The sequence below is a fragment of the Lepidothrix coronata genome, unplaced genomic scaffold, assembly GCF_001604755.1.
Source record: "Lepidothrix coronata isolate B3197 unplaced genomic scaffold, Lepidothrix_coronata-1.0 Scaffold62, whole genome shotgun sequence".
Classification (NCBI taxonomy): domain Eukaryota; kingdom Metazoa; phylum Chordata; class Aves; order Passeriformes; family Pipridae; genus Lepidothrix; species Lepidothrix coronata.
In genome coordinates, this window is record NW_016690242.1 from 1,137,911 (window position 1) to 1,165,064 (window position 27,154).

The following is a 27,154-nucleotide window of genomic DNA, read 5'->3' on the forward strand; positions in this document are numbered from 1 at the left end:
ATGCTCTTAGATTTTTTGATGTAATCAGTTCTTGATTTTTAGCCAAAGCTTTCTGGCATGTGTTGGAACAGGGATTTAGTATTCCTCATTTATCAATTTCCCTTAGAGGTGCAGTTTACTGTTGCAGAATATCTGATTTAACGTACACACTAAATAGCCGTGATGAAGGAGGAAAGAAATTCATTAGTGCCTATGAGTACTTGCTTCTGCCCGGATTCCTGTGACCCTTTTTAGGTCAGACTGTTTTCCTTTGGCAGAAAAACTTGGCCCATAAAAATTTAGTGACTTTGTTGAAGTCATTCTTTGATTTACTTGGGATGAGGTGATGAGGCAGCAAATCACTAGTAAAGAGCTCCAAGGACTTCACAGTGCTTGAGCTGTGTTTTCTGGCACACTAAGACGTTCTCACTTTAGTTGTAGAAACTAAAAATGTTTTTGCCCTTTTGCAGTATCTCAAAATATTGTTGCAGATGAGCTGTCTTCAAGAGGTTGCTTGGAAAAGGATTTATTTAGAGCAACATGCATTCCCCAAACTTTTAGAGATTCAGAAACTGCTTCAGAGCAATTATGGTTTTGCCATATTCCTGAACCTTGGTCTTATGTGCATGACATTGTTGCTTAAACTGAACTTAAACTGCTGTGCATTTGCTCCAAACTGAGTAATCTTTTGTTTCTGTTGAGCAAGTTTGTTTGGTTTCAGTTGGTGAGATGGCAGAGTCCCATATTTGACCATGTGATAGTGCTATATTTATAAGGAGATTATATCTATGATGTTCAGGTCCACTATTGGCAACATACTGATACACTGAGTGGTCTGGTCTGGTTTGTGCTTGGTCAAATCAAATTAACATCCAAAGTTTGATTTTTCTCCTTGCGTGATTTTTGCAGGTAGAAAAGAGCTCACTAGGTGGAATTTCTGCTACGCTTATTGATTCAACCACTCAACCTATTAGTATTCTATTTGCTTTGTCTTTCTAATTGAAAATGGAAGTTAGAAATACAGTCTAGGCATGTTGTAGTTCTCCTTCTAGATCCTGCTGCTTGCTAAGGTGCCCTACTTGTTTTCTGTTCCATTTCTCCTCAGGAACAAGAACCTTCATGCTTCATGTGTTTGGTTAGCAAGTCACTTTTGTGTTTAGCTATAATAATAAGCAAGAAAGATTTAAAGAGACAGACTAAAGAATTGTCTTTGTCTCTAGGCTCGTGTACTATGTGGGATGAAGAACAAAGATTTAAACTCTTGGGTTTTGGTTTGTTGGCTTGTCCTGAACCTTGAAGTGAAAGTCCCCTTGTGATACCATTTTTTCAGGTGGTAATTTTCATTGCAAAAGTGTAAACCTCCCCCTTTGTATTTAGTTTTGATTGGTTTTTTTTCTGATATTGACAGAGTTAAAAGCTCTACATGCATTGTCCATGCCTTTTTTGTGCCCTTTTCCCTCTTGTATTTCCTCTAGCCTTCTTGCTCCCCTTTCTACTGTGCTCTGGTAGCCTGGAAGAAGACTGTCCCACTGGAATGCTTCACACTGTCCATACCTGGGCAGCAGCAGGGAGGAGAACTAGGAACTAGGAGAAATGGAGGTGAAGAATAGTTGTTGGTGTGAGGATCTTAGGAAGAGTATGACAACTATCACAGTGGGTCTGAAAGAATGCAAATTACAAAGGCCATTCAAATGAGTACCAGGTGTAGAAAGCAGTAATGGGAAGATGGGAAGGGTTGGTGACTTTGGCTGGCCTCAGCCAGGAGCCTGTGGCATTGAGAGTGGGGAGTCTACTTGGACAGGGCTAGTGTTTCCCACCCTTTTTGTCATTAGCAGGCGTGAAGAGTGGGGGGAGCAGAAATGGAGCACGGGACTTGGAGATGCGTTCAGCCAAACCCAGGTTTGTGATTGTGATTTTGGGGAAACTCTCAAAATAGTTCTGCTGATAACACTGTCCCATCTATAACTGGTGTTGGATTCCAGACTTCTAGTTTCAAACTTCTGCTTCGGGCATATACCTGAATGTTTAAGCACACTCAGGGAGGTGGATTCTCTGGGAGACTTTAGCTGCTTAAGTGCAGCTTTAAAGTACAATTTTCCATTGACTAGATGTAAACTTTGACAAATTGGAAAAATTTCACAGAAACTAGAAAAAGTATGTCCTTGACCTGAAGTGCAACTTTTGAAGGCTATCTTTCAATGAATGAGTTCTGAGAACTGTTTGAAGAAAAGGTCAGAAACATTAAAGAGCATATTTTTTCTCTAGTCCTGTCTTGGAAAAGGCTGACCTGTTTTGACTGGAACAAACACTGTTAGACACAAACTGCAAAAGATGAGAACATTTGTTTAAAGTTTGTCAAGGCAGTAGTGTCATCTTAGAGGAACGGGTACTTTAAGAAGCTGTGCTATCAATTTTACTACTGTCATTGTTAATTACTGTGATTCTATAAAAAGAAATTTATCTGGAAAAGCAAACAGTAAATTGCTGTAATTATAATGATGAATGACACAACAGGATCGAAGAATGATATATTTTCAAGGGGGCTGGATGTTTTATATCTGTATGTAGTAGACAGACAAGCTGTTGACTGTTGAGTTGGCCTTTAAAGAAATCCTTACCACCTGTGTTGTTAATGGGTTATGATTGCAGATCCATTTAATGTATTTTCTCACATTTCTTGAGTGTGCTTTAATTATGCTGTTGCTCAGAATGCCTTCCAATATGATTTAGATCCATGATCTGATTGGTGTCGTGCATCTACACAGGTAATTTTTAATTTTGAACTAGAAAATTGTGGGTATGTTTTTAGCAAAAGTAGAAGGATAGAAACGACTAATTTAACTACATCATCTCTAAGCATCACTTAACTTTCACATCACCCTGTCACTGTCAGCTATGGCTGTCAACTCCATGAAGCTGAGACATTCCTTCAGCCCATCTTTTCTGTTCTAGCACCTCTCCTGCACTCTCTCAGGGCTAGCTGCTTTTTAAAGGGACTTACTATCTCTTACTTAAAATAGAATTTTTGTCCTTTAAAATGCAAATTTCCAAGTTCAACATTGTCCACAAGATTTCAATAAGCTCATGCTGTTCTAGACAGTGACATGGTAATGATGAGTCTTCACCGTCATTTAAATGTAAATTTGTAAAGTTTGCTGTCTTACTGATTTAGATTCAGTTACAATCCAGGGTGAATAAAGCAAAATTCTGGGATTCCCAGTTTTCCGTTTCCTCCTTGTTGCTTGCACCTTAAATTAAACTAACATTGTTGATAAGTGCTATGAACTGCAAGACTAAATGACAGTTAAATGACAAGGTGAGAACCCAGACGATACCTAGAGACTTGAAGGCAAAGGCAGAAGGAGGATGGCACATCTGTACCTTGTGAACTGATAGGGCCTTTACATGTGATAAGAACATTTAGAACATATTTTCAGATTATATGCTTGCAAAGTGGATGTCCAGCACTGTTGGTACAAAAGGGCTTTGCTGTTTGCTGTTTCCAATATAGTCTCTTTCAACTGATTTAGTCTGGAAAAAAATTTAGCCTCCACTGGGTTTTGCTGCTGTAATGTCTGCAAGCTTGCTTCATCCCTTTTTTGCTTTTTTCATGTTGGAAATTAGTTTACAAGTTACTTGAGGGAATCTTGCCATTTTACAGTCTGTGTGCTTAGCATATTTTTGGATGTGGAAGAAAAATTTATTAGAAAGCTTATAGAAGGCATCAAAGGGGTGCCAGAATTAAGGTTATTTCCTGTCCTTAAAAAAATTTTTAAACAGTATGCCTTATTTTCACTGTGATTGATTTTGTGTACTAAAATAGTTGTAAAAATAATTATTTGCTAGCTTTGTACTCAGTTTGCCTTTCTTTAACATCTAAACCATTCCACAAGAGACAAAGCAATGTCATGAGCATTCCAGCTTTATTTTCCACTTATGGGCAAAGAGGCATGTTGAGCCTCACCCACCCAGAAGAAGAAAATTGACATGATCTTTTAAAAGATCCTGTCTCGCTCTCTCTTTGAAAAATAGCAAGACATATGCCACAAGCCTTTTTTTCTGCTGCCTGAAATGTGTGCTGACAAATGAGTCTGCTTTTTGTGCCTTTTTTTTTTTTTTCTGAAGGAAATGCCCCACTGAGAAATAGAGCAAAAGTAATTTTTTTCTAAAACAGCTTTTTTGTAGAGTTCTTCATTTGTAAGTAGTGGTTAAAGTATGGTCGTAGACAAACTCAGTTTCATGTCAAAGCAATTAAATTATTTCCTAGGATGCCTTTCTGTCGTACAAAAGAAATATTCATTGCAGGTACATAAGATTAAGTGATTTCTTGTCATATTGATGCATTGGAAAAAGCAAGTAACAGAATGCCCACTGTCTTCAGCAGAACGTTTCAATGCTCATACTTGGTTATTTACTCCCTCATTTAGACACTGTAATACTAATATTGCAGGTACACTGTTTACAGCAGAGGTGTAATATTTATTATGGTTGCAAGGTCAATCATTCAGAAGTTGTCAGAATTAAGTTTAGCTGTGAAAACTTAATTTGGTCCCTCTACTTGTACTGTTCCTTCCTTAATTAAACAGCACCATGTTTGGTCCTGCTGTGTGATCTCTGCCTGTGTCGGATGCTGATCAATTAATTTAATTCTGTGTTCTTGTTGGGTGGCTCTAGCTATAGGCACCTACTGTGCGTTATTGAAACACTGATGGTTTTGAAATTTTTTAGAACACTCGTCACTCTAACTACGTAAATATTTGTTCATCTTGTCAGCACCCCACTTGCTAAGAGAGTCCTTTTAAAGATGATTTTGAGATGACTTTCAAAGTACTTGCATAGCATTGGATAATATCACTGTACAGGGTTCCTTGGGGTTCTGTACTATTTGTGTGTACTCTGTGGTTCTGAAAAGTGAATTAGGATCAGAAGTATTTCAGAAAATAAGGAATATGGTGATGATATCAGCTTAAGTGACTTAATGTGATGCTCAGCCAGGTAAGGTTAAAGATCAGGTTGATTTTTTTTCTGACTTGGACCTGGTAGAGTTTTCAGCTTCTCTGATGGATGGACAAGATCATACCACTGAAACTTGAAAATAAAGCTGGATCAAGTTCATACCTGAGCCTATATAAAATAAAGGTTAGGCAACTACTTATTCCATCTGTGAAAAAAATTCAAGACCTGGGAATAGTTAATGGGTGCTAGCACACAAGTTGGCCACTGCAGGATAAGTTAGGCTGTGAATTTACAGGTTGTGGAAGTGCAAGATAAATGTAAGATAGATATGAAGCAGCTGTGAGCTGACTTATCTCATGGTAGTGACATCAGGAATGTATATCTTGGAGAAGCCAAGTTTTCACTGCAGCAGCCTCTGTAATTGTAGTCTGTCTTAATTTTTGAGCATTTGGGATGGCATTCTTTATTTTCATTTGAATTTTTGTTTATATACTTTTCTAAGTGTTTGAAAAAGTAAGTGGAAGTCCATATTCCATTTTCTGGTGTTTGCATTCCAATGTTTCATTGTGTTTGCTAGCTTTTGTATGGACACATCCTACTTGACCTGAAATGGTAGCTGGTAGCTGTTGAAGGTTGCTTCTGTCTGCAAATTGGGGGAGAATGCAGGAAACTGCCAGATATTTTCATTGATTCCTGCTAAAAGCAGTGGGTTGGTAATCTGTGGGAATCTTGAGTTGTGGTATGGAGATTAGTGGAGAAAATGTGCTAGTGTCTGCAGGCTCTTGTGTACTTCTCCTTACATGTGAGTGTTTGCCCACCCCATGTGAGAGCATCCTGTCTCTTTTCTGTCTTGTCTGCATGGTCTTACTTACCACTTCTTGTGGTTTTCCACCTGTGAAAAAAATGTCCTCTGGCTTTTCTTTCTCTCTACCCAGCTGTCCTAGCTTCCACTGTGAATCGCAGCCTTCTGTGCCATTTCCTCTCTTTTCTGTATTTCTCCTTCCTTTCACACTACTGATAGTCAGGCTGACCCAAAAAAGCAATTTCAAAAGCTTCAACTTGACCAAATTTAGAGAATTTTCATGGAGATGGCAAAGTGTGTATTTCTATTTTAAAGGCCTCTGTATTTCCAGACTTTGACTCTGTACTCCAAAACATGGTGTTGAGAGGTTTGGGTTTTTTTCAAAGGCAAAGTTACTCAGTGGGTTATGGAAGTTGCTACTAAAGCCTGTTTTTTGGGAAATGGGAGGAACTGTTTAGACCGAAAATTTCCACAGTCATCGTAAGGTAGATAGATATTTAGGTGAAGACAGTGTCTGAAATTCATCACCATAACAAGGCTAATAACAGCTAGTGATGGTTTTATAAATTGTACTACTAGTCTCAGTCATGCTATGTGAGCATAAAAAAAAGTAATAGAAAGATTCCTGCTTTCACATGCTACCTGCATTATAGAGTTGTTTTCTGTACACGCTGCATATTTTTGGTTTACACAGTTTCCTCCTCTTGAATACTGAAATGGACAGTGAAGGCAAGATATAACTGGCTGCTACAAGATAGGAGTAGCATATTGCAGTTGGTTTCCACAAGAGTCTGACTTTAATAGGATGATGTCTCATTATTTTTAACCTCCATCTGTACTTGTGTCTGAAGAGTACTGGAAACCATACACAATGCATGAATTTATATCTAGAATGTAATGAGACATTTATTTCATATGGCAGCAGTCTTCTGTAGAACTGTTAGAATAATACATTGTAGTGCTTTTCAGAGCTTATTTGATCAGTCCTTCCAGTGTTTTGTTCCAGTTCAATAGGCAAAGAGGTTTCAGCAGGTTTGTGATTGCCGTTTGCTTAGGGGACTACAGCCATAGCAAGAAGCAGCTTTGAATATGCCTGTGTGTTGTTACACACACATTTTTTCTGTATTTCTTCTTTAATAGCATGCTACACTTTCAAGAAGGAGCAGCAAGTAGAAATTTCACAAATAAAACCTGAATTGAGATTGAGGAGGTAGGTGCAGCTAATTTGATAAATCTACAGCAAAGCAGTCTACAGTTGAAGGACTACCAAATCCTTTCTTGCAAGCATGTGAAGCACTGTGTGCTTCCTTAATGCCGGACTGTCCTTTTTTTGACTTAATGAAAACTAGAATAAGGACCATTTGTTACATCTAGAAGAGATTGCCATGAGGTTGAAATTAGTTTTAAAGAAGGTAATTAACCTATGCTTACATAATAGTCCACCTAAAGTTTTCTGTTCTGCTTTTTCTTCTTCCTGTAGCTCATAAAATCTTTTGAAATTTGTTAAGAAACTTCCTCCTAGAAAATTTTCAAAGCTGAAGAGTGACCCGTATATCTTTAATGCACTGTATTCTCTAAGATCAGAGTGGAAGCTGACCAATTCTGTGCATTTGTAGGTGTGCAGCTCTAAAATCAATTACTTGGTATAATATATGTACTATAAATAATGATCATTCTGCAGAATATATCCTGTGGTGAGAAGATGAGAATTCTCTGGTCAGTGTGGTCTTACCTAGAATGTACAGTTTTCACTGAGTTGAATATTTTTGTATTAGGGTTGTACGACAGCAAAGCTATTTGCTTGTAGCAAATTATTTCAGATGGGTGAACTGGAAAATAGCAAAGTGTAGATTTGGGGTCTGCATTTCTGAGAAGGAAATTTCTGCACATTTATTACTGCAAAACCAACAGAGTACTGAATTCCCCTCTCTGTGGTAGAATTCTAAGTAACATTTTGCACACAGAAAACCCTGCTGTGTGAGAAGCAGATCAGAAGCATAAGGGACATTGTGCTCTCAGGCCAAATTTTAAAAATTACTCTAAAAGATGTGTAGATTGAAACATAAGTTGCTGGGAGGGAAGCAGAACTTCTGTAGTTTGTGCAGGCAGTAAGACACATTTGAGTATGTTTGTTCAGAACACATAATGATAGGGAAAAAACCCCATGAATGTTTTCTCACTAAAGGTGCCTTTCCAGGAGAGCTCAGAGACTGAACCCAACTGTTTATGCGAAGAAGTTGGCACTTTGACAGAGAGCACCGTTGTGTCTGCAGAGTGTGACAAGCTGCAGAATTTTAAAGATAAATTGTGTGGCTCTGAAGCACAGCAGCGTACTTGCTTTCACAAATTTGTGTTACCGAATAGATTGTGTGTGCTTTGGCGTCTCAGAAATCCAACAGGGCAGCAAAGATGCACAGTTGCACTGACAGTATTAGAGAAATGCAACTGCCATGGTGTGCAGTCTTCAAGCGTAAAAGTCTCCCAATGAGAGATGTCCTCCTAGAGTGACATTGAGAAAGGGTGAGCACTGCATGTGAATAGCAGTATGGGCAGTGGTTGTCACTGATGCATGGTAACTCCAGAGGACACCCCTACTACTGTATACTGAGGAAAGCAGGCATTTTTATATAATACTTTTTAGAAAAATGTTGGGAGTATCACAGCCTTTGCATATATTAGGAAATACGAGAGAGCGTCATCAGCAGTTGTACATTATGGTGAATATGAGCAGCATGAGGCTGAGTTCTTCTTCCGCTACTGAGAAAAGCTTCCATGTCACTAAAATGTCAGCCAATTCAGAAATCATGGATGATGGCCCTTTTATCTAGGGCCATAGTTCTCACTCCCATGACATGAGAATAAAGTGGTAGTCAGGAATTGAAAGACTGAATAGATAATCAAAGGTCCGTAATTAATGTTCAAGCTTAACATGCTTGCCATGTCCAAAAGTACTATCTTTGCTAGTGAAAAGTTCTTCCATGTGGCCTGGGAGTCAACAGTAATAGTTGCTTTTGTTGATTTTGTCATGTAACTGTGAAATGTGGAGATGCGGGAATAGTCTTTTTCAAAACACTTCCAAGCTGAGGCTCATCTAAAAGTCACAAGGCTTTGTTAATGGAGTGTCAAGCTTGAGCTGATGCTGTAAACCCCACAGGGAGCAAAACACTGATTTACTGATGCTACTCAGGTTTTGGATAAGAGTTGGCTGTAGTCCATCTGGCTTGCCTTGCTCATAGACTGAGTGTACTTTGGAATCCAGCTCATCTGGGAACAGCAAAAAAACTCCTTGACCAACACAAGCGATATGGCAGCTTGCCAGGAGCTCATAATAGATGAGAGCATCCCCTTGTTGGAGAAGTCTGTGATGGTTATTCAAGCAAATGAAATGTGTTTCCTTTAAGTATGCAAATATGGTTATTAGCCCTTGATGAAAAGTGCTGAGTGTTGGTACATTTAGCGGTTCAGGTCATGAACTTGCGTACAAGTCACAGAAATTATCATCTTGGATGTTGTTAATTGTTAAAGTATATCAACAATTCATCTTCCCTGTTTTTTACTGTTAGAAGTTGCTGTGAGGGACTGTGCAAACACAGGTGACAGAACGAACACCTGGCAATTCAAACCCATATAATATTTTTTCCGAAGTGTTTTAAAAAAGGATTTTAACATTATTTTCTGCTTTACTTCCTCAGAACTCTTTGGGGAAATTAATTAAAAGTACTGCCATCTGTTTATCTTACATTTAATACCGAGGGTAAAAAAAGAGTGCCAGTAGTTTCGAAGCAGCATTGTATAATTTTGTTATTAAAAATACATGTTAAGGATACAGTGAGTACTAGTATATCTTTTCCACTTTTTGAGTTCTTGCAATGCTTTTTCAACAACATTTCAGTCTTTTCATCATGACTCTGTGTGAAATCTGTGGGTGATTATCACTGGATGGAGATGGTGTTCTCTGGGAGAATTATTTTGTTCTAGAACTAACACCAGGCACAGCAACACCTGATTTCTCACTGAGCTCCAGTAGCAGCTGCATTGGCAGCTTCAAAGGCAAAGTCAGTCTTGTCTCAGGCTGATGCTGATAGATTCCCTGGACTCTTTTTTATTCTTTTGGATGTGAATTTCTGGGTTTTGTCTTTGAATTAGTGGAGTTCATCCAAAGTTCCATCTCCTTTGAGTAAAAACTTGCCCAAAAGAGGAGGTGTATTGGTCATCTGTTCTGAAAGGCTGTTTTTCCTGGAAAAAAACCCCATATGAGCCATTGGTTCATATTTAATTTTGTTTTTAAAGTACTCTGTGGAGAAAGAAAGAAACAACTTTCCTGTTTCAGACAACTTTTTTTTCTCTGTTTAATTTCCTTCCCCCTCCCTTTTATTTTTTTTTTTTTTTTTTTTAAGAAGCAAAGCAGTGTTTTCAGAAAGACAGGCAATCTGGTAAGACTCCTGATAGACGAGCACATGGGGTAATTCTCTTACTTTTGCCAGTTATGTTTGGTTTCTTACAATATAAATTGATAGTGTAATTGCTTATTTCTGCAGTGTAAATTAGTGCAATTAAGATGATTTTGCTCCCTGTGCTATATTATCTACTATATTTCACTTGGTCTACTGAAGAAGACAGAAATTTCACCCTGCAGGTGATATTTTGTAGTTCTTGTAATATATGGCAGATGTTGAATATTGAGGCTGTAAAAGGGGGAATTGTATACTACAGAAGATAAATAAGAGTGGGGGAGGGGACTGAAGATGAAAAACAGTATTTCCAAAGACCTCAGGGTAAGCTGCTTTCAATGTACTGTTTAAGCTTTAATGACCCATATACAGATTCTAACAACAAAGTAATGGCCAACTAGAGAAATTAAAGGCCTCACATGATGATCTGAACAGCAAAAGCTGACAGAGGTTATAAATACTATAACAGTTCGACATGTTCTGCTAGGAGGCAGTTTTTATGTTCCCAGTGTCTCTGTATGTATGGTCATTTGACAAGGTTTGAGGGAAGAACTGGTGAAATCTCAGTTACTTAGGTGAACTCTTCTCAGGGTTTCCCCAGGTTAAACATTCTTGTTTCTGGTAGAAGGTACCTTTCAGAACAGTTGGTCTGTCATCTGTTGTTTATATACATACCTTTTTCCAGTAGCAGTTTTTCATTGTTCTCTTTTCAAAAGAACCAACATATGCAAATCTCTCTGAGCTTTTGCTCCAAGAAATTCTCGAAATTCTAAGATGAGGATCCTATTGTGAGAAATAGTGATGTTTTGCTGAAGCCAGAGTGACTGGAGGGGGTAAGGGGAGGGGGGTGGGGAGGCTAACCCTTCTTTTTTGCTTATAGCTGCTTGTTGCTTAGATGTGGTTTAGACTGTCCCTTGCTCCTGCACAGAGTTGTTAAGAACTAACAGGAAAGGCTATGCTAAAGATTTGCCAAAAAAAGAAAGATGAAGGGGATATGTGGGAAGGAGACTTAGGGCAAAGTAGGCAGTCAGGAGAGAATATAAGTCCCTGAGTACCCAGCCAATGGGAAAGGGGACAGGGACAACCACCGGCCAGGGAAGAATAAAAAGTCACCCATTTTGGTGAGTGGTGCACCTCCTGGAGAGGGAGACACCCAATTAACCTGACTCATTTAATAAAGTAGTTTTGCTTTGATGACTTTGTCCCTTCTCAAATATATCAAGAAGTATTTCTCACACTAGGAAAGTTGTGCATGGCTCTTTCTTTAAGAAAAAGGCTTCAACTTAATTTGTGGAATGTTAAAAGTTGCTAGACATGCACTGATTAAATGTTTAACAAGCTTAATTGTACTTACAATAGCTGATATACAATTCAGTAGCAACATAGAGTGCAGGAAAGACTGCTGACTTTCTAAATAGCATGAGCTGTGGAGTGCAGGCCAAAGCAAGCTCCTTTGAAACATTTCTTCTCACCTCTTCGGCCAGGTCAAAGGGTTGCCTCATTCCAGGTCATGGAGCTTGCTTGCAGGTTTGCAGTCCTGTCATCAGGATATCTCTGGTAATACTTTGAAGCAGCTTTATGGTGTTTTCTGCTTTGCTATCTACCTTCTGCCTGGTGTGAACTCCAAAGTTTTGCTGCTGAGGGTGCTTGTGGATGAACACTGATGCAGCCAAATGCCATGTTGCTTTCGTGTTGCTTCCAAGAGTGATGAACTTGTCAGACCGATCTCTTCAAGACCAATATGAGAGATGAGATGTACTTAGCCTATTTTAAAGCCGGATGACCCCTGGAGTTACCTCCATCTGATGAAACACCCTCAAAACACCCTTAGTAGGACAGCAAGGGGTAATAGTGCTGTGGAAGCTCCCTAGTCTCCATTTTGCACGTTGAAGAATTGAGACACATTTGGTTTTTCATTATTTGCTTTGACAAAATAAGGAAGGTGACAGAAGCAAGTTGCATATTTTCAGTTTAGAAATATGCCACTTTTTTGCATGTCTTTGTATCTATTATAGAATCATAGAATCAACTGGGTTGGAAGAGGCCTCTTAGATCATCAAGTCCAACCCTTGATCCAACACCGCCGTGGTTATCAGACCATGGCACTAAGTGCCACATCCAGTCTCATCTTAAAAACCTCCAGGGACGGTGAATCCACCACCTCCCTGGGCAGCCCATTCCAATGTCTGATTACTCTCTCTGTAAAAAATTTCTTCCTAATATCCAACCTAAACCTCCCCTGGCAGAGCTTAAGACCATATTATTTACTTGCTGGGGTGACTGATAGTCCTGCTCAGATGTATGTGTGAGATGACAAGACACTGATGGCAAAATGACATGGATAACAACATATGGCTTGTCAGCATATCTTGTTAAAATATATCATATCTTTTGCAACATTAAATATGTAATATGGTATCAACATTAAATATGTATTATGGTGTAAAAAAAATTTAGTGGAGATTACCTGAAAATTCATTAGATAAGTCTTTATTTGTCTTTTCTGAAAATGTGAGTTAGTCATTGAAAAAATAAGTGAGAAAATACTATTAATTTATTCTCATAGGCTAATACAAATAATTCCATCAAACCTGTGTTATATTTGAGAGAAAGAAGAATTATTGCTTAAAACACTATTCTTGGGATAGATGCTGGACTTTGTTTATACAGCAGCTCTGTTGTGTTGGATAGCAAAGAAGACGTTTTGAAAAGACATGCTTGATTTTCGTCTGAGACAAAAAAAATTATCTTTGAGTGTAGAAGCAGTCTTGTGTCTGGTTGAGTAGACATGACTGATTCACTTAGAGGAGGCTGCGTAAGGAAAGCATCTCTAGCCATAGTTCATTTCGACCTCAGAGTGAGGTTGAGTTTGACCAGCGAGGTGGAGAAAATAGCACTGAATCGAAAGGTGTGATATTCAAACACACTTAATGTGTGGAATTCATGGACATAGAAGATACTAAGGTACAACTATTGGTTGTCAGGTTATGAAGCTCACCTAAGTCACTAAAAAAAGAAAGCCAATTGATGTAAAATATTTGGATTCTTTTTAAGATTACATGTTTGTTTTGCTTTTCAGCTTCTCTTTTGAAAGGATTGAAACATGCAAACATTGTGCTGCTTCACGACATCATTCACACCAAGGAAACCTTGACACTTGTGTTTGAATATGTGGTGAGTAAAGTAACTATATATTCTGGATATGGTCCAGAGTGTATTGAATTTGATGGAAATGCTCTCTTTACCATCAGTGATCTATGAATCAGGCCAAAATAACCTTTACTTTCTTCAGGAGAGTGGTGGCTATAGGAGATGATGCTTTGTAGAGGAGTGGGCTAAATGTGGAAAGCTAGGCTAAACCAGATTCAGAGATGGAGAAGTGACTACTAGGGCTTTTGAAGGACCTATACTGCTGAATTGACTTTTCAAACTGGTACCTTACTCTGTTTCTTAGTCATAGTTTATTTATTGGAGCTTTTTCTTTACTAACATGATCAGGTAACTTTAAAATAGGTGAGGATATGTAGGGAAGAGGAACAGGACTAATGCTTAACAGGTAGTTCCTTCATGAAAAGCATGTATTAAGTTTAAGTGGCCTTTGTTGTGACTGGCTTGTGCAGAGTGTCTTTTTATAAGCAATCTCAGTAAAAAGCAAAGTCTGTTGCAAAGTCTGAATTTGGGCTTTTTTATTTTGTCATGACTAATTTTTTAGCTACTAATTAAAACTTCAATTTACATAGTATGCAGTGTAAGGATTTAATTGTGTTCAGAGTATTACTTTCCAAAGTATTGGTCTTGGCCTTCTAATTAATCTTTTCAGTTTTTCTAAGACAAACATATGGCATTTATGTAGAATTACTTCAGCATTTAGCTGTGGAATTATGCAATGTACTATCATAATTAACCTCCCAGTCTTCACAGATGGGTCCAAGAACATGTAATTTAAAAGAAACAAATGAGTTTAGAGATGGCTAGATTTTCAGTATCATATCTATTATTGTGCTGTAGTCTGTAAGACACTGCATTTATAAAGTACAGTGATTACTAGCTTTAGTCTTAGTACATCTCTGCTTAAGACAAGTGGAATTGTTTTGTGTGTTTCTTGGGAGGAGGCCTTAATTTTGACATGATAATGCACACAGAATCACAACATCTTGTCTGGAGAAGCTCTTTATCCTGTCTATGTACATAAGAGTGCTACAGTGTAATGGTGTGGGTATTCAGCTACAGCAGCCTTCAGAGAGTTTGCATACAGTACATATTTTTTTACCTTAGGTATTGGAATATTCATAAAAATATAATTCCTTGTCTTGAAATTAGTGATTCTTCTGTTCCTTATACACTGAATTAGCATAGGAAAAGCCTTGATATTTAATTTTATGTAATGGTCAGTGTAGATATATTTGCATGTCTTTACATGAATATATTTTGCAGTCCTTTTATCAGCAGCTGTCTTTAGCTGTATTCATCAGAACTGATTGAGAAATGAGATGTATAGAATATGTTTCTCCCAGAAATAGATGGGTTTGCCTATTATAATAATGTCGAATTTCTGGGTTTTATTTTTTGCTTGTTATACTAATGTCAAATTTCTGGATTTTATATCCGGTAGGGTTGTTTACAGACTCTGGCTCCCAGTCATGTGTAATATCATGGTGCTGTCCATGATTAAGTACGGACACAAACTAAGCTTCATGCAGTGGCACATTCTTCTGGATTCACTTAGCTGTTTGTTTTTCAACAAGGTGCTATTGGGATCAACCCTGCTGGTGGTTGCCCCTTTTTATTTCCCATGGTGTTTCATAGCTATTGAGACCATTCTAGGATCTCATTTAGTAATGGTTTCTTGAACTAATCCAAGTAATATTTTAGTATTTTGGCTTGTGGGCAATCTCTCAAGGTGGTGCTCAGGAAGAAAGGGAAGGGTACTTTGTTCTCTTCAAACACCCTGAGGACTGTATGATAATGACATTGTAACATGTTCCTGTGTCTTGAGATGACAGAATTGCTTAACAGAAGTCTGTTTTCATTGTTAGGTAATGTAAAGTTATAGTCTGATCAAATAGCTAATGTTATCTGATAATGCCCACGTAACCTGAATTGAATTCTTGTGGGAGTACATGATACAGGTTTTAATTGCACTATCACAATGACCTCTTTTGTTCGTTTTGTTAAAAAGCTTCCATTCAGTGAGTAACATGAATGTGCAGAGGTAAAAATTACAGTTGCCCATTTAAATGTACAAATTTTGGCTTGTTGACTATGCAATCTAGCACATAATTGGTGTTACTGAGCTCTATATCTGTAATGTCTGGTTTGTTGTTATTTTAACACCTGGATGTGGTTTAGCTCAATCATGTGAGTAATTTGCACTGAAATAAGTAAAAATATTCGTGTGATTAAAATTACATGGTGGTTTACGTTTTTGAATTATTGAAGCTGTCATAGTTTGAAATTGGCCCCCCTTGAGAGTTCGAGGGGCTCAGAGATTGGGTACCAGGGCAGTGTTCCCTGGAGAGCCAATCACTGTCCATGTTGTTCACTTCTGCTCAAAATCATATATCATAGCACCGGAAGCGGTTGGCAGTTCTGTCTTGGTTGTTTTGCTGTTGGTGTCTGCTGCGTGTAGGTGGACAAGGCCAGGGGGTGGCTGGGCTCCTTCTCTTCCCCTCCGGGGGGGAGAGGGGAGCCCTGCGACCCCCCAGCTCAGCCTTTGGCTAGAATTAGAGTCAGCATTTGGAGTGTGTGCTGTGAAGGAAGAGATCCACAGCACCTGAGGTAAGAGAAGAGAGGCAGGCTTTGCCCCTCCTTTTCTGCAGTGAAGCTGTAGAGGGGAGCTTTTCTTTCCCTCCACTGTGAGTGGAGGAAGGGCTCAGAGTTGGAGCTGAGCCAGGAGACTGGGCCGTGGAGGTAGGCCCTGCGCTCGGGAGGAGTCCCAGGCGAAATTGGAGATGAGCCAAGAGCTCGAGAGTTGCCTGCCGAAGCTGACAGGAGGCAGCTGAGAACTGATGTGGAGGAATGAAGATTCCAGGACGCGTACGCTTGATAAGCTAAGCTACAGCAGCCTACGAACCAAGGTGGGACACCGAGAGGGAGAGATCACCAGCAGCAGGAGAGGAAAGACTCAAAGCTATCTTCTTGGGCTTCATGAGGAGGAGAGACTACAACAAACAACTGCTGGAACTTGGTGAGGAGGGAGTGTTCAGGAGCCCAGAACACTCCCACAGCAAAAGACTGTGTTACGCATCAGCCTTAAAGGCTGCTCCTGGACTAAAGTTAAAGGAGGGGCTTGAAAGGACTGACTGATAGTAATGTAATATATATATATATATATAGTTGCCTTCAGTTTGTATAGTATTTATTTGTGTAAATAAAATGTATATACTTTCCCCTTCCCCTACAGAAGCCTCTGGCCTGGAAGTCTCTCTCCGGTGTTAGGATAAATTGTTGAGAAGGGGTGGGGGAAGCCTAAAAATTGGATTTTAGATTTCTAAATGTGGCTCAAACTGCTACAGAAGCCTAACAAACCTAAAAGGGGTTGAATTTGATTTATTTCATAAAGTGACATCATGGAATTGATACACTATTGCCACTGATCACTATTGACCATTTTAAACATAATAAAAAACAGCTGAGTGAGATGTCATGATTAAATTAGGAACGAACAGTTAGTGACCTGAGAGTTCTCAGAAAATGGAAACTTTGGGTTGCTAGATCTGTGACGATTCCATTGGGAAAATAATACTGGTGAAACGTCTGAGGTTATCAGAGGTATTCGGTTTCAGCATTGACCCTGAAAGAGTAGAATGAAATTTAATTTCATGTAGCACCTTTCATTGCAGAATACATTGCAGTTGTAAGTTAAAACCTGAAAGCAGAATAGCTTCTGAAAGGAAACGGGGCAGTGATTAAATTCTCTATGTACCTCAAATTAGATTTTTTTTTTTTAATATGAAAGTCTGTCAGAAGAAAATATGGAAGATTTTTTTTATCTTTAACCTTGGTGGTCTGCAGAACCAAGAAAACTCAGTCTTTAAAAACTCTATCTGACAGTTGAAGATCAGGAGAAGTTCATTCTCCATATAAGAATTTTGGTGGTGAATGTGGAGCTGTACATTTCTATGGAAGAAGAGAAAGGGAGCTTACTCCTTTTGAATGAAAGAACTTAGTTGAGAACAGTTTAGTATATACAGTACCTTGTTAGTAAGGCATAATTTCTTTGTGTTCTTTCTTAACTCTTACATCAGCATATTGCGAAGGGAGCTTAGAGATCAGTTTTATCAATGGATGACTGAGAGCCATTGCTTGTTACCTGGGGAGTTTTGAGAATAAGCTGCTTAGAATTTCCTCTACAAAACCTGAAGGGCTGATAGTCTTTCATGTATAAATGGTACAGAAAATGGTTTCTGTATAGTTAGCTGGGATATCCTAAACAAGACCTGAAAACAAAATGTGAAGTTTTGGCATACTTTGCATATAGTATCTGAGCCTGTGAAGACTTCCAAAGAAAAAGGTCAGTTCACTTCACAGTTCAATGGAGCAGTATGACTGTTGACATGAGTTTTGTTCCCTTCCTTGCTGGGCTCCGTTTAGGTGTTAGTTGAGACAATGTTATGGGTACGCTGGCTTTAGTGCAGGTGTCACTGATATGGCAAGCTTTGCCCAAGGAGGTGATAAGTTTTACAGGTGAGATCTCAGACATATTGAGAGATCTCTGAAGATGGTTTCACATCTGTTTGTTCTAAAATGATCATTGTCTGCTACCGTTTGTTGCTTCAGTTGTTTATTTAAAAGGAAGATGACTGTATTTAGAAACATTTAATTGCTGAAAGGCAATCCTAAGCAAATACATGTTGCTACAGTCTCTGTAGAATGATAATGAAGTTTTTAGTGTTATGCATAATTATATAAGTATATTATTATCAATAAATGAACCAGCAGCCTATTCCTGGCATGTAAAAGTGAGCTGGTATAGCAATGCTTTATCTCATGCTTTCAGTGTTTATGAACTAGATTTGAAACAAGAACAGATACACTTACAATTTGAAGTATGAGCTATGAGTAATATTATTTCTGCCTCTACAGTGAAAAAGCTCCAGACTAATCTAATAATGTAATTAAACCCAAGAATTTTCAATTACCTTGCCTATTTTCATCTGTGTGTATGTTTTTGCTTCTTAAAAATTGCTTTCCATTAAAGAAGAAAGTTTAATTCTCATTGCTCCATTACAGCAGCTAAAATAGGTTGTTATACAATGAGTTTACTTAATAAAGTTCATTAGTTACATTGCCCTTCCATTTCCTGTAAGAAAAAAATAGGTGTGAGTTTCTTATTTTAATGCTTTTTGGAAATTGACATATATGCTGTTTATCAGACAAAAAAAGCACATTATTTTCATGGATGAGAGAGCAGGGAAAACCAGTTGTGTTTCAGAACTGTTTTTGAGCTCTGATCACTAGGATCATTCACCTAGAGGAAATTAGGAAATCTAGCCACAAGAAGGAAGGAGGAGTCTTCTAATCCTTGACTGAGAGTGGAACTTATTTGGAGCCTGCATTATGTTATTTTGGTGTGAAAGTGAAATGAGGGGGGATTTTTTTCCCATTTGAGAAGGTGCTTGTCCAGCTCCAGCAAGCAAGGACGGACAGCTAGTAGAGCTCTGCAACAAGCCAGATACCTCCTGCCACCTCTTGGCAAACACGCTTGCTTGTCCACTCTGGGAAGAGGCAGAGTCATTGAGGGCTCCCAGCATGGGAGCAGTTGAATTTCATAGTTTCTGTTTACCTTGACCAGGGAAGGTGCTGTTCCCCTGTTGGTTTAATCCCAGCCTCATGCCCCAGGTTTGCCCCAAGTTGTTTCGCTTTAATCACAGTCAAAAAGGTGACAGAGCAAAGCTTAGAGTAAACAGAAAGGAAATGCCCTACTACTGAGAGGAGGCAGTAAGGGAATACTGCTCTTGGGAAAGCCTTGTTTTTCAAGTTTTAATGAGCAGATCAGAGAGAGGAGCTGTTGATGTCCAGGTATAGGTTGAAAATGCAAAGAGAATCAGCTTTGGGAGGTAGGGATTCAAATGGGATTTCAGGAGGAAATTGCTTGGTGCTTTGCCGAGAGGTAAAGACTGTGCCAGACATGGGAATCAGCAGGAAAGAAGGAACGAAAAGTTATATTTAAATTTAAATAAAGATACTCATTCTAGGCTCAGAAGTTTACATGTGCCTCGCAGGAGGGGGAAAGATGAGTCAGTTTGCCTCATCATCCTGACTTTGCAGGACCTCTCAAAAGTTTGTAGACTTCATACGGAGGGCACATGCTAATGATGTGTTAATGAGATTAATCAAGAGTTACAATCCAACAGACTGGGAGGCTGTGTGTATCTTAATGTCTATTTTTTGTGCAATTTAAGGTTTTTTATAATATTACCAAATATGGGTTAGATTTGCAGTATGCTGTGCATACAATAGATGCCATTTAATAATTGGCATCTATTCTTTATTCTTATTTTTATTAACAAGTGTATTCAGTGTAAATATTTACAAAACAAAACAAAAATAACACCCACAACAAAATCAAAGCATAAAAAACATCTAGAGTTGAGCTGATGGATGCAACACTGGAAATCACATGAGATATTCCATCTACTGACAGATCTCAATTAGTTTCTTTTCCTAAATTACAGATAAAAATATCAAACGTGATTGTAGTAGGATGCATATGCAGAGTAGATATGCCGGTGATGACACTCCACTTGGTACAGGTAAGGCCACCATCCTAAATAGTAAATTTGTACACACAAAGAGATGAATCAGCTGGAGACCTGAGGGGGAAAAAGACAAGAATGAGTAAACATTGAGAATGAAGGCTACTAAGAAAAAGTCAGAGTAAGTAGGGCTCTTAAGAGTTAGGGGAAAAAAAAGGATGAGATGTTTACAACCTTTAAATATAGAGAAAGTCAGTGACCTATTTCTGTGTGAATGGTAAAGAGGATAAAATAAGAAAGTCTGAAATAGCAGTCAGGAAGAGAAAGATTAAACTCTAGGAATGCCTCTTTCATGGTAACAACAAGAAAGCACTAAAGAAAGTACTATGAGGGGGGATAGTTTCTCTGTTTCTGTCAGTTTTTAAGAGCGGTTTAGGCAAATAATCAACAGAATTATATGTCATTGATAGTAGATATAGGTAAGATAATGTTTTTTAGATCCTTCCTATGTGTATCTTTTTGCATTATAATTTTCATCAGTTAAAGATGAACACTTTAAATCTTTCAGTGAAGTTAATATGCTGTTGCTTTTCTGTATCAGGAATTGAAGAAAAAATAAATCAGTTTATTTTACTACATTAAACAAAATAAAAAAAAAGTCCTTCTAGTTGTAGGGGGCTTTTTGTTTGGTTGGATATTTTTGTTCGGTTGGGGTTTTTTTTGGTTTGGTTTGGTTTGGTTTGGGTTTTTTTAATGATTTTTTTCTATGTTATAGGTTTCTGGACAGCTCTACTGTTGGTAGTTCTGGTGGTATCCCACACATTCCTTATCTTTCAATTTCAGTAATAAACTGGCATTCTCCAAGTCCCTCTGGGGTGAAAGCTGACAGTATCTGAACTTGCACGAGAGACTGTCCAGTCTAATTAAACTTGTTTTTTATTAGGCTCTTTAATAATGTGGGTTGTAACTATTATTTAATGTCTTTTAAAATGTGGAGCTCTGATTTATTCAGTGTAGATTGAAAAAATGAACAAACCGACAAAACATCAACCCAAAACTTGGCTGTTTGGAGAGTGATGGTTACCATAACTCTAAATCTTTAAAATAGATTTTTCCTTTCTGAACCAGCAGTACGTAGCTTTGTACTAATTTAATCATATTGATAAAAAATACATCTATGAAATCTCTAAAAACAGAAACTTGGGGTGAGCAAAATAATAGTAGTAAAAATCCTGGCCAGACTGAGTAAATCAATAGTTGCAGATATCTTTATACTATGTTTATAGTTTTGTGATATAAAAAATAATTAAGGAATGGTGAAAAGGAGGAATCAAGTATCAAGCCTGAGTAATAAACAGAGCCACTTCTTGAAAGTTAAAAAGCCCTATTCTTGTTTTACTACTTTGTGTAAAGAGAATCTAATCCATGGAAGCATCATTTTTTTTAGTGTGTCTTGCAGTCTGAACAGCAATTTTCCCTATAAAATTTTTATTAATCTTGCAATCATGCATGGACAGTTAGGATTAGGATGCATGACACGAAAAAGTCACTCAGCCAGGGTGAAGAGAGGTCTGTGTAGGATGTGGAAGCTTTTAAAGGAAGTATTTGCACTTGTCTTTTTCCTGCTCTGAAGATGGCCTGGTTTTTTCGTCCCTCACACCAGCACAGCAAAGGCTCTTCTGCCAGCTGAGCTTGTGTAGACCTGCCTGTACTATCCAGTCAGTCCCGTGCCGATATCAGCATGGATACTTGACTTAGTGTGGCTGTATGTGGATTGTCAGCCTCGCTGCCATATATGTGTTCTGCTTACGTGGTCCTGGAGCAAGTACTCTCACCATGAGCTTATGGGTATCTGCCATGCTCTTGTAACAAGAAACTTTTCTGTATCTTCAGATTTTGTTTGTTTGTTCTATGTGGATATAGTGGATGTAATGTTCAGTGCTGTGGAAGCTCAATGACTTAGCAAATTAAAGAAAAAGTGCACACGCAACATGTGTTACAGCTTGCAAAAATTGTCCCAACCCTGTTGATTTTGGGGTCTATAAGTCCATCACAGTTAGCACAAGCTAACTAAATTTGATGCTAGGTTTTGATCACACTAAACAGGAATTCCTATTGATTTTTGCAATGTCATTCTTTAGTTAAAATAATTTTGCTAAATTAAGTGTGTTTTATCTCCTTAGCCTGATTTACTAAGAACGCAAAGCTGATAGAATTACTAAGGTGGCCAGAGAATAAGGAGGAAAATAAACTAGCATCTTTAGAAAATTATATTTTGTTGAAGATCTCTTAGTTCATTCAGCAATTCTTTCCTCAGCTGTGTGTGTGTCTCACTTGTCTGTAAGGGACCAGATTGTTCTTTGTGAAACGAACAGAGACTTTGTATCCATAAATAAATTTGTCTTTTCTAATAACAGCCAAAAATCAGACAACTGTGCATTCCTTTTTCTCTCTGGGATTTTCAGGTAGGTTTCTATCTGTATTAAGAACTCCCCCACTGCCCAGCCTCTTTTTCTATATAGTATTGTTCATGTATTTTGAAGTATATTTATCTTTGTTGACAGTGTGAGAGAAATCCAAGGCACTAGAAACATCTGTTAGCTAAATTGTTTTCATTAAAGGTGTCTTGTGGGGCAGTTTTTTCTTTCTTGAATCCTTATTATATATCTTTCCCCTGCTGCTCAGCCCAGCTGGTGCTGTTGCCTGCTGCTGTTCTGCTGGAAGTTGCTTTGGTATCACCCAGAGATAGCTTGCTTGCAGGGTATTTTTTGTTAGCGTGGCTAACATTGTGTCATCTCATAGAGGGAAAAGATTGAATTATAGAAAGCCACAGAAATACATGAAAATGAGAGTATATGACACTTTTGAAAATACCAGCCACATGAAATGAGTTTAAAGTGTGGCACAGTAATCTGCAGAGCACTTAGGTTGGAGGATATGTGCCATTTAAATGGAATTAACTTTTCTTTGTTCTCATGTCACTTCAAATATTCCAACTGCCTGTGCTTTTATTGGTAAATTATATTATCAGTTTAAGAATTTGTTGGTGACAAAAGGGAAAGTATATTTGTCAGGAAAGCTGCTAGGGCATAAATAACGTGTGCTCTGCTTTGAACAGAGAGGAATGGCTCACAACAGCCTTGCTGCCTCAGTGGAGCAGCACAATCTGTCTGCTGCATGATGGCATTGCCGGTAGCCAAATACTCCCGTTTTTGTTTTAATGGAAAGGTTCTTTCACGTTGCTGGTTTTACATGATGAAAATGCAGTTGGAAGTGCTTCCTGTTCCACTCACAAGCCCCGGGCTCTCCGTGCATTTTGGCTTCAAAAATGACAGCTGAAACCAATTAGGCAGCATTATGGGATGGCTAAGTCACATGGAAATTTATCATGACTGAGGAAGAAGAGGGAAAGAGAATGTATTGCATGGGAAGTAGAAGTGACTAATTTAATTAGAAGAGAATGACAATTGCGTTATTATTATGGAGAAGGCTGGCAAAGTAGAGCTCATTTCATGTCACTGGCTGTGCCTTTGAAAGGAAACGTGAACAGGTTTGTGTTTGGTAGCAGAGTCTCTGATTTCTGAGCAAGATAGCTGAGCAACATAGTTGGAAAGTGAAGCATTGAGCATATCTGAGGACCTTTGTAGCTTGTGGTTTACTCATCTATTCATAATTAGAATTCCTTCTTCAAAGGGAGAAGGGAAGAGTCTGCATCATCAACAGTTGTCTTTTTTTTTTCTCTGTTTGCATACTCTCCCTTTTCCAGAAGTAGGATGCAATGTATATAAACCTTGCTTCAGCTGTATAAATATCAGTCAGGATTCTTTTCCCTTCAGCAGATGCTTATACACAGTATGCTCACAAACATAAGCACACATGTCTACTAACATAAACCAGAGTCTTGCTGAATAAAAATGACCTTCATATAATTATGCACTGACACAAGTTTAAATCAAAACCCCAATTCATCAATTCATTTCTTCATGTAAGTCTGGAGACAGTATTTCATGAGGTAAATGAAACATTTGTGGTATTGTCACAGTTGACAGTAACTTAATCTCTCCCTCATTTTCATGTACCTGTAGGAGTTGTGATACTTGTTTCCATCACAGGAAAGGAAAATATTTGTAATTCATTGAAGTTTGGGTCAAAAATGGGCATTGGCTGAATGTGCTTCTACATTTAGTTTGGAAAGAGGAGAATGGCTGAATTAGTATAGCTGAGCATGAGTTTTCTATTCCCTGTTCTAGGAAGCATTGTACAGCCTCTAGTCTAACAAGAAATTGTGCCATCTATTCCAGGAAGGGTCAGGGATTTCTTAATGGAAGTCTAGTTGCTTGAGATGTGCACTGAGGAAAGGGTTTGTGTTTTAACATGCTGAGGTAAACAAAGGTAACAAAAAGGCTGGACAGGGCCTTCTCAAGGAGGTGTAGCTGTGTGTGACAGAGCCCTGAAGTCAAGGCGCAACCCTGGAGCAGTGATCTTTTGGCACAATTTAGTGAAATACAATTATTTGAAGAAAAAAGATGCCAAAGTCTGCCTCAGGTTGCCTATATTTATTTTTAATTTCAGCCAAAATGGCCAAGATATCTTAAACCTGTATCTGGAGGACCCTTATTATAAATATTCAAACCTTACAGCATGGACTTGGAATTTAGGGAATGGGTAGCCTTTGTGCTGTGGGTAGCATTTAGCTATTATTTTGCAAATTGCCTGAATTTCGGGCAAGAGATAAGCTTCAGATAAATTGTAAATTGTACTTAAGGACTATGTCTTTGAAGATTCTTCCTCTTCTCTCAAAGACTTGGCTTTAGTCTTTCACTTCAAATACTGTAGATTGATTTCCTGGAGGAAGTGAAATTGTTTCTGGGAGAGCCAGTAGTGGGAGGAGAGATGAAATTGTTCACTCAAAGCGTAACACATTTTGCACAAAACATTGTTTTGTTAGTGAGGTGGCAAAGTTAAGCTCTTAAAATTAGAGGACAGCAAGATAAACATGGCCTGTGCAATCTCCTTTGGTCATCCTTGTGGAAGAACCTGTTGTGCAGCTCTGCAGCAGATTGTGTGGTGAAGGCATGTGGGGGTTGTTGAACTTTTCTCATTTTTTTGTGCATGTTGGAACTAGGGTGTCTTCTGAGGTTCCTGCATCATTCAAAGTATTGTTTCAAGATAAGGCCGATAATAACTGCAATGGAAAACTGGGTTCCATCCCTGCTGTACTGGGAATTGTCATCACCATCAGAAATTGCTACCATTGTAATTCAGATATGAAAAATTTCTGCTATTCATCATGAGATTCCTAGTCTCCTTTGCAAAAGCACTGCACATTCATAGCTGTGACTGAAGTCAGTGTTGCAGAGTAGTCAAGACAAGGCTCTCAGACAGGCATGAGAAGGACACAATGATTATGTGGATGATTATGATTAGATTTATTGCTAATATGTATCTAAATATTGCCAATTCGTTTTAAACTCTCAGGCCAGTGTGCACCAAAGTCAATAACAACATCTTACCTCTCCATCTCTGGAATGTGAGAATCCAGAGAGTTCCTTCTACAATACCGATCTGGTTTTCTTAGCTGAGGACAAGCCACATTTTAAAAGCTATCATAATGTACATTTATTGGGGAAGCAAATAAAAGGTTGGATAAACTGGTGGAGTGTGAAGAGCAGGAATTAATGGGATTTTGAATTTAAACTAAAATATACCATGTTCTGTCAGCATGGTATTACTTTGGTGATTAATGTGTGTTGAGGATTAACAGTATGGCTGATAGAGTTGTTAAGAGCTAGCTCAAAGAAGAATTGGTTTAGCCAGGTCCACCCAGGATCAAAATGTGTGTGACAGATGCTTGTAATCATTTGGGAGTCTCTGTACTGCATTCCCAGTATATTCTGCTTCCCTGTGAGGTGTCCTCACCCTCTGAGACAGTGGAGAATGGACTGTAGAAGGTGTATTGCTTGGTTTGTTTCTTGTCTTTGTACCTTATTTCAGCATAGTTTCATATTCTTGGCAATAGGTAGTTGTATCTTGAATTTTCCTTTAGGGTATATATTTTATTAGATGGTGGTAACCATAGCAAAGTCTCCAGTGTCACAGTGTGGCATGCTGTATTTGCAGCCACTGTTCCACTTGGGAAAGCATGTTGTCTTCTACCTAGAAATACAGCATGAAGAAAAAGACTCCATTCATCTATACAGTACCAATTTCATGGAATACCATTAGAAAACTGCTTTTATACAGTTTGTTCTTTGTTTTCTTTTCTAATGCTTTCCTGAAACTTGCATTCATGTAGTTTTCTTCAATGTCAGTGGTGCACACAAGCACTGGAGCAGACACTTGCCTGCCAAAAGGGAAAACAGGTTTAGAAAGAGCTGTCTCCGCAGTGCTGTCAATTTTCCTGGCTATACTAATGTTTAATTCAACGTGCATTTAGTCCCTACCTTGGGAAAAGAAAAGCAGCTGATGCTGCCTTTGCTCTACTGCTACCTTCTTTTTCTTAAAATGAGAAACAATGTACTCTAACATTTTAAGTTGCTTTCACAATTGGTACCATAGTGTTTAGTTACTTTTATAAGAAGGACTCTAACTTAGTCTTATGAGACCAAATACTTGAAAGTTTGAACAGAAAAGACTTTTAATTCCTGTTTCTTGTCTGAATGAAGATTTGGTAGAGATTTCTCTATGTCTGTAGTGTGTCTGTAGGGCAAAAAATAAATGCCAAAAGACTTCAGCACAATTGACTCTCTAAGTTTTCCAGGATTCAGAGGAAATTGCTGCTTACGCTGAATTTTAAGTGGATGCATGCAATCCGTTTTGGAAGGTTTTGATACAGAACGTTATATCAGGCTCCCACTTGCCTCGATCCTTGGGGTTGGAAGAAGAAGTTAATGATGCATAACACAAACATGATCGTCATTGATGTTTCTGTATGGAGAAAAGGCATCCAAATAGTAACTGAAATATAAGTGTAAAAAAATGCGGTTATCCTGACCATTTATCACAAGCACATTGGAAATAAAAAAGGTGACTTATTGCTGTTCCTGGTGATATGACTCTGAATAGGATGAAAAGCTTTTGGTGAATATAAAGGTACAGCTGGTGGGGCTGGCACGGTGGGGCTTTGGGGATGGGACTTTGAGAACTAGTATTGCTTTTGTCTTCCTCTGATCTGGTTTCTGTCAGCTGACCAGTTGCAGATTATAGAAATCAGTAAAAGGTGAAGGAGGCAGTAAACTTCCCACCTATCAAGTTATCTGTCTCTCACA

General features: G+C 38.4%; 1 protein-coding gene across 1 annotated transcript in view; it reads left to right on the plus strand.

The window, feature by feature from the left end:
- The window catches only part of CDK14 (cyclin dependent kinase 14), a 316,963-nt gene that overhangs the window by 121,254 nt on the left and 168,555 nt on the right, over window positions 1-27,154 (plus strand). The window contains exon 6 of the mRNA XM_017817641.1: window positions 13,268-13,362. Within this exon, the coding sequence (XP_017673130.1) occupies window positions 13,268-13,362 (95 nt within the window). The remainder of the gene's footprint in view (window positions 1-13,267; window positions 13,363-27,154) is intronic.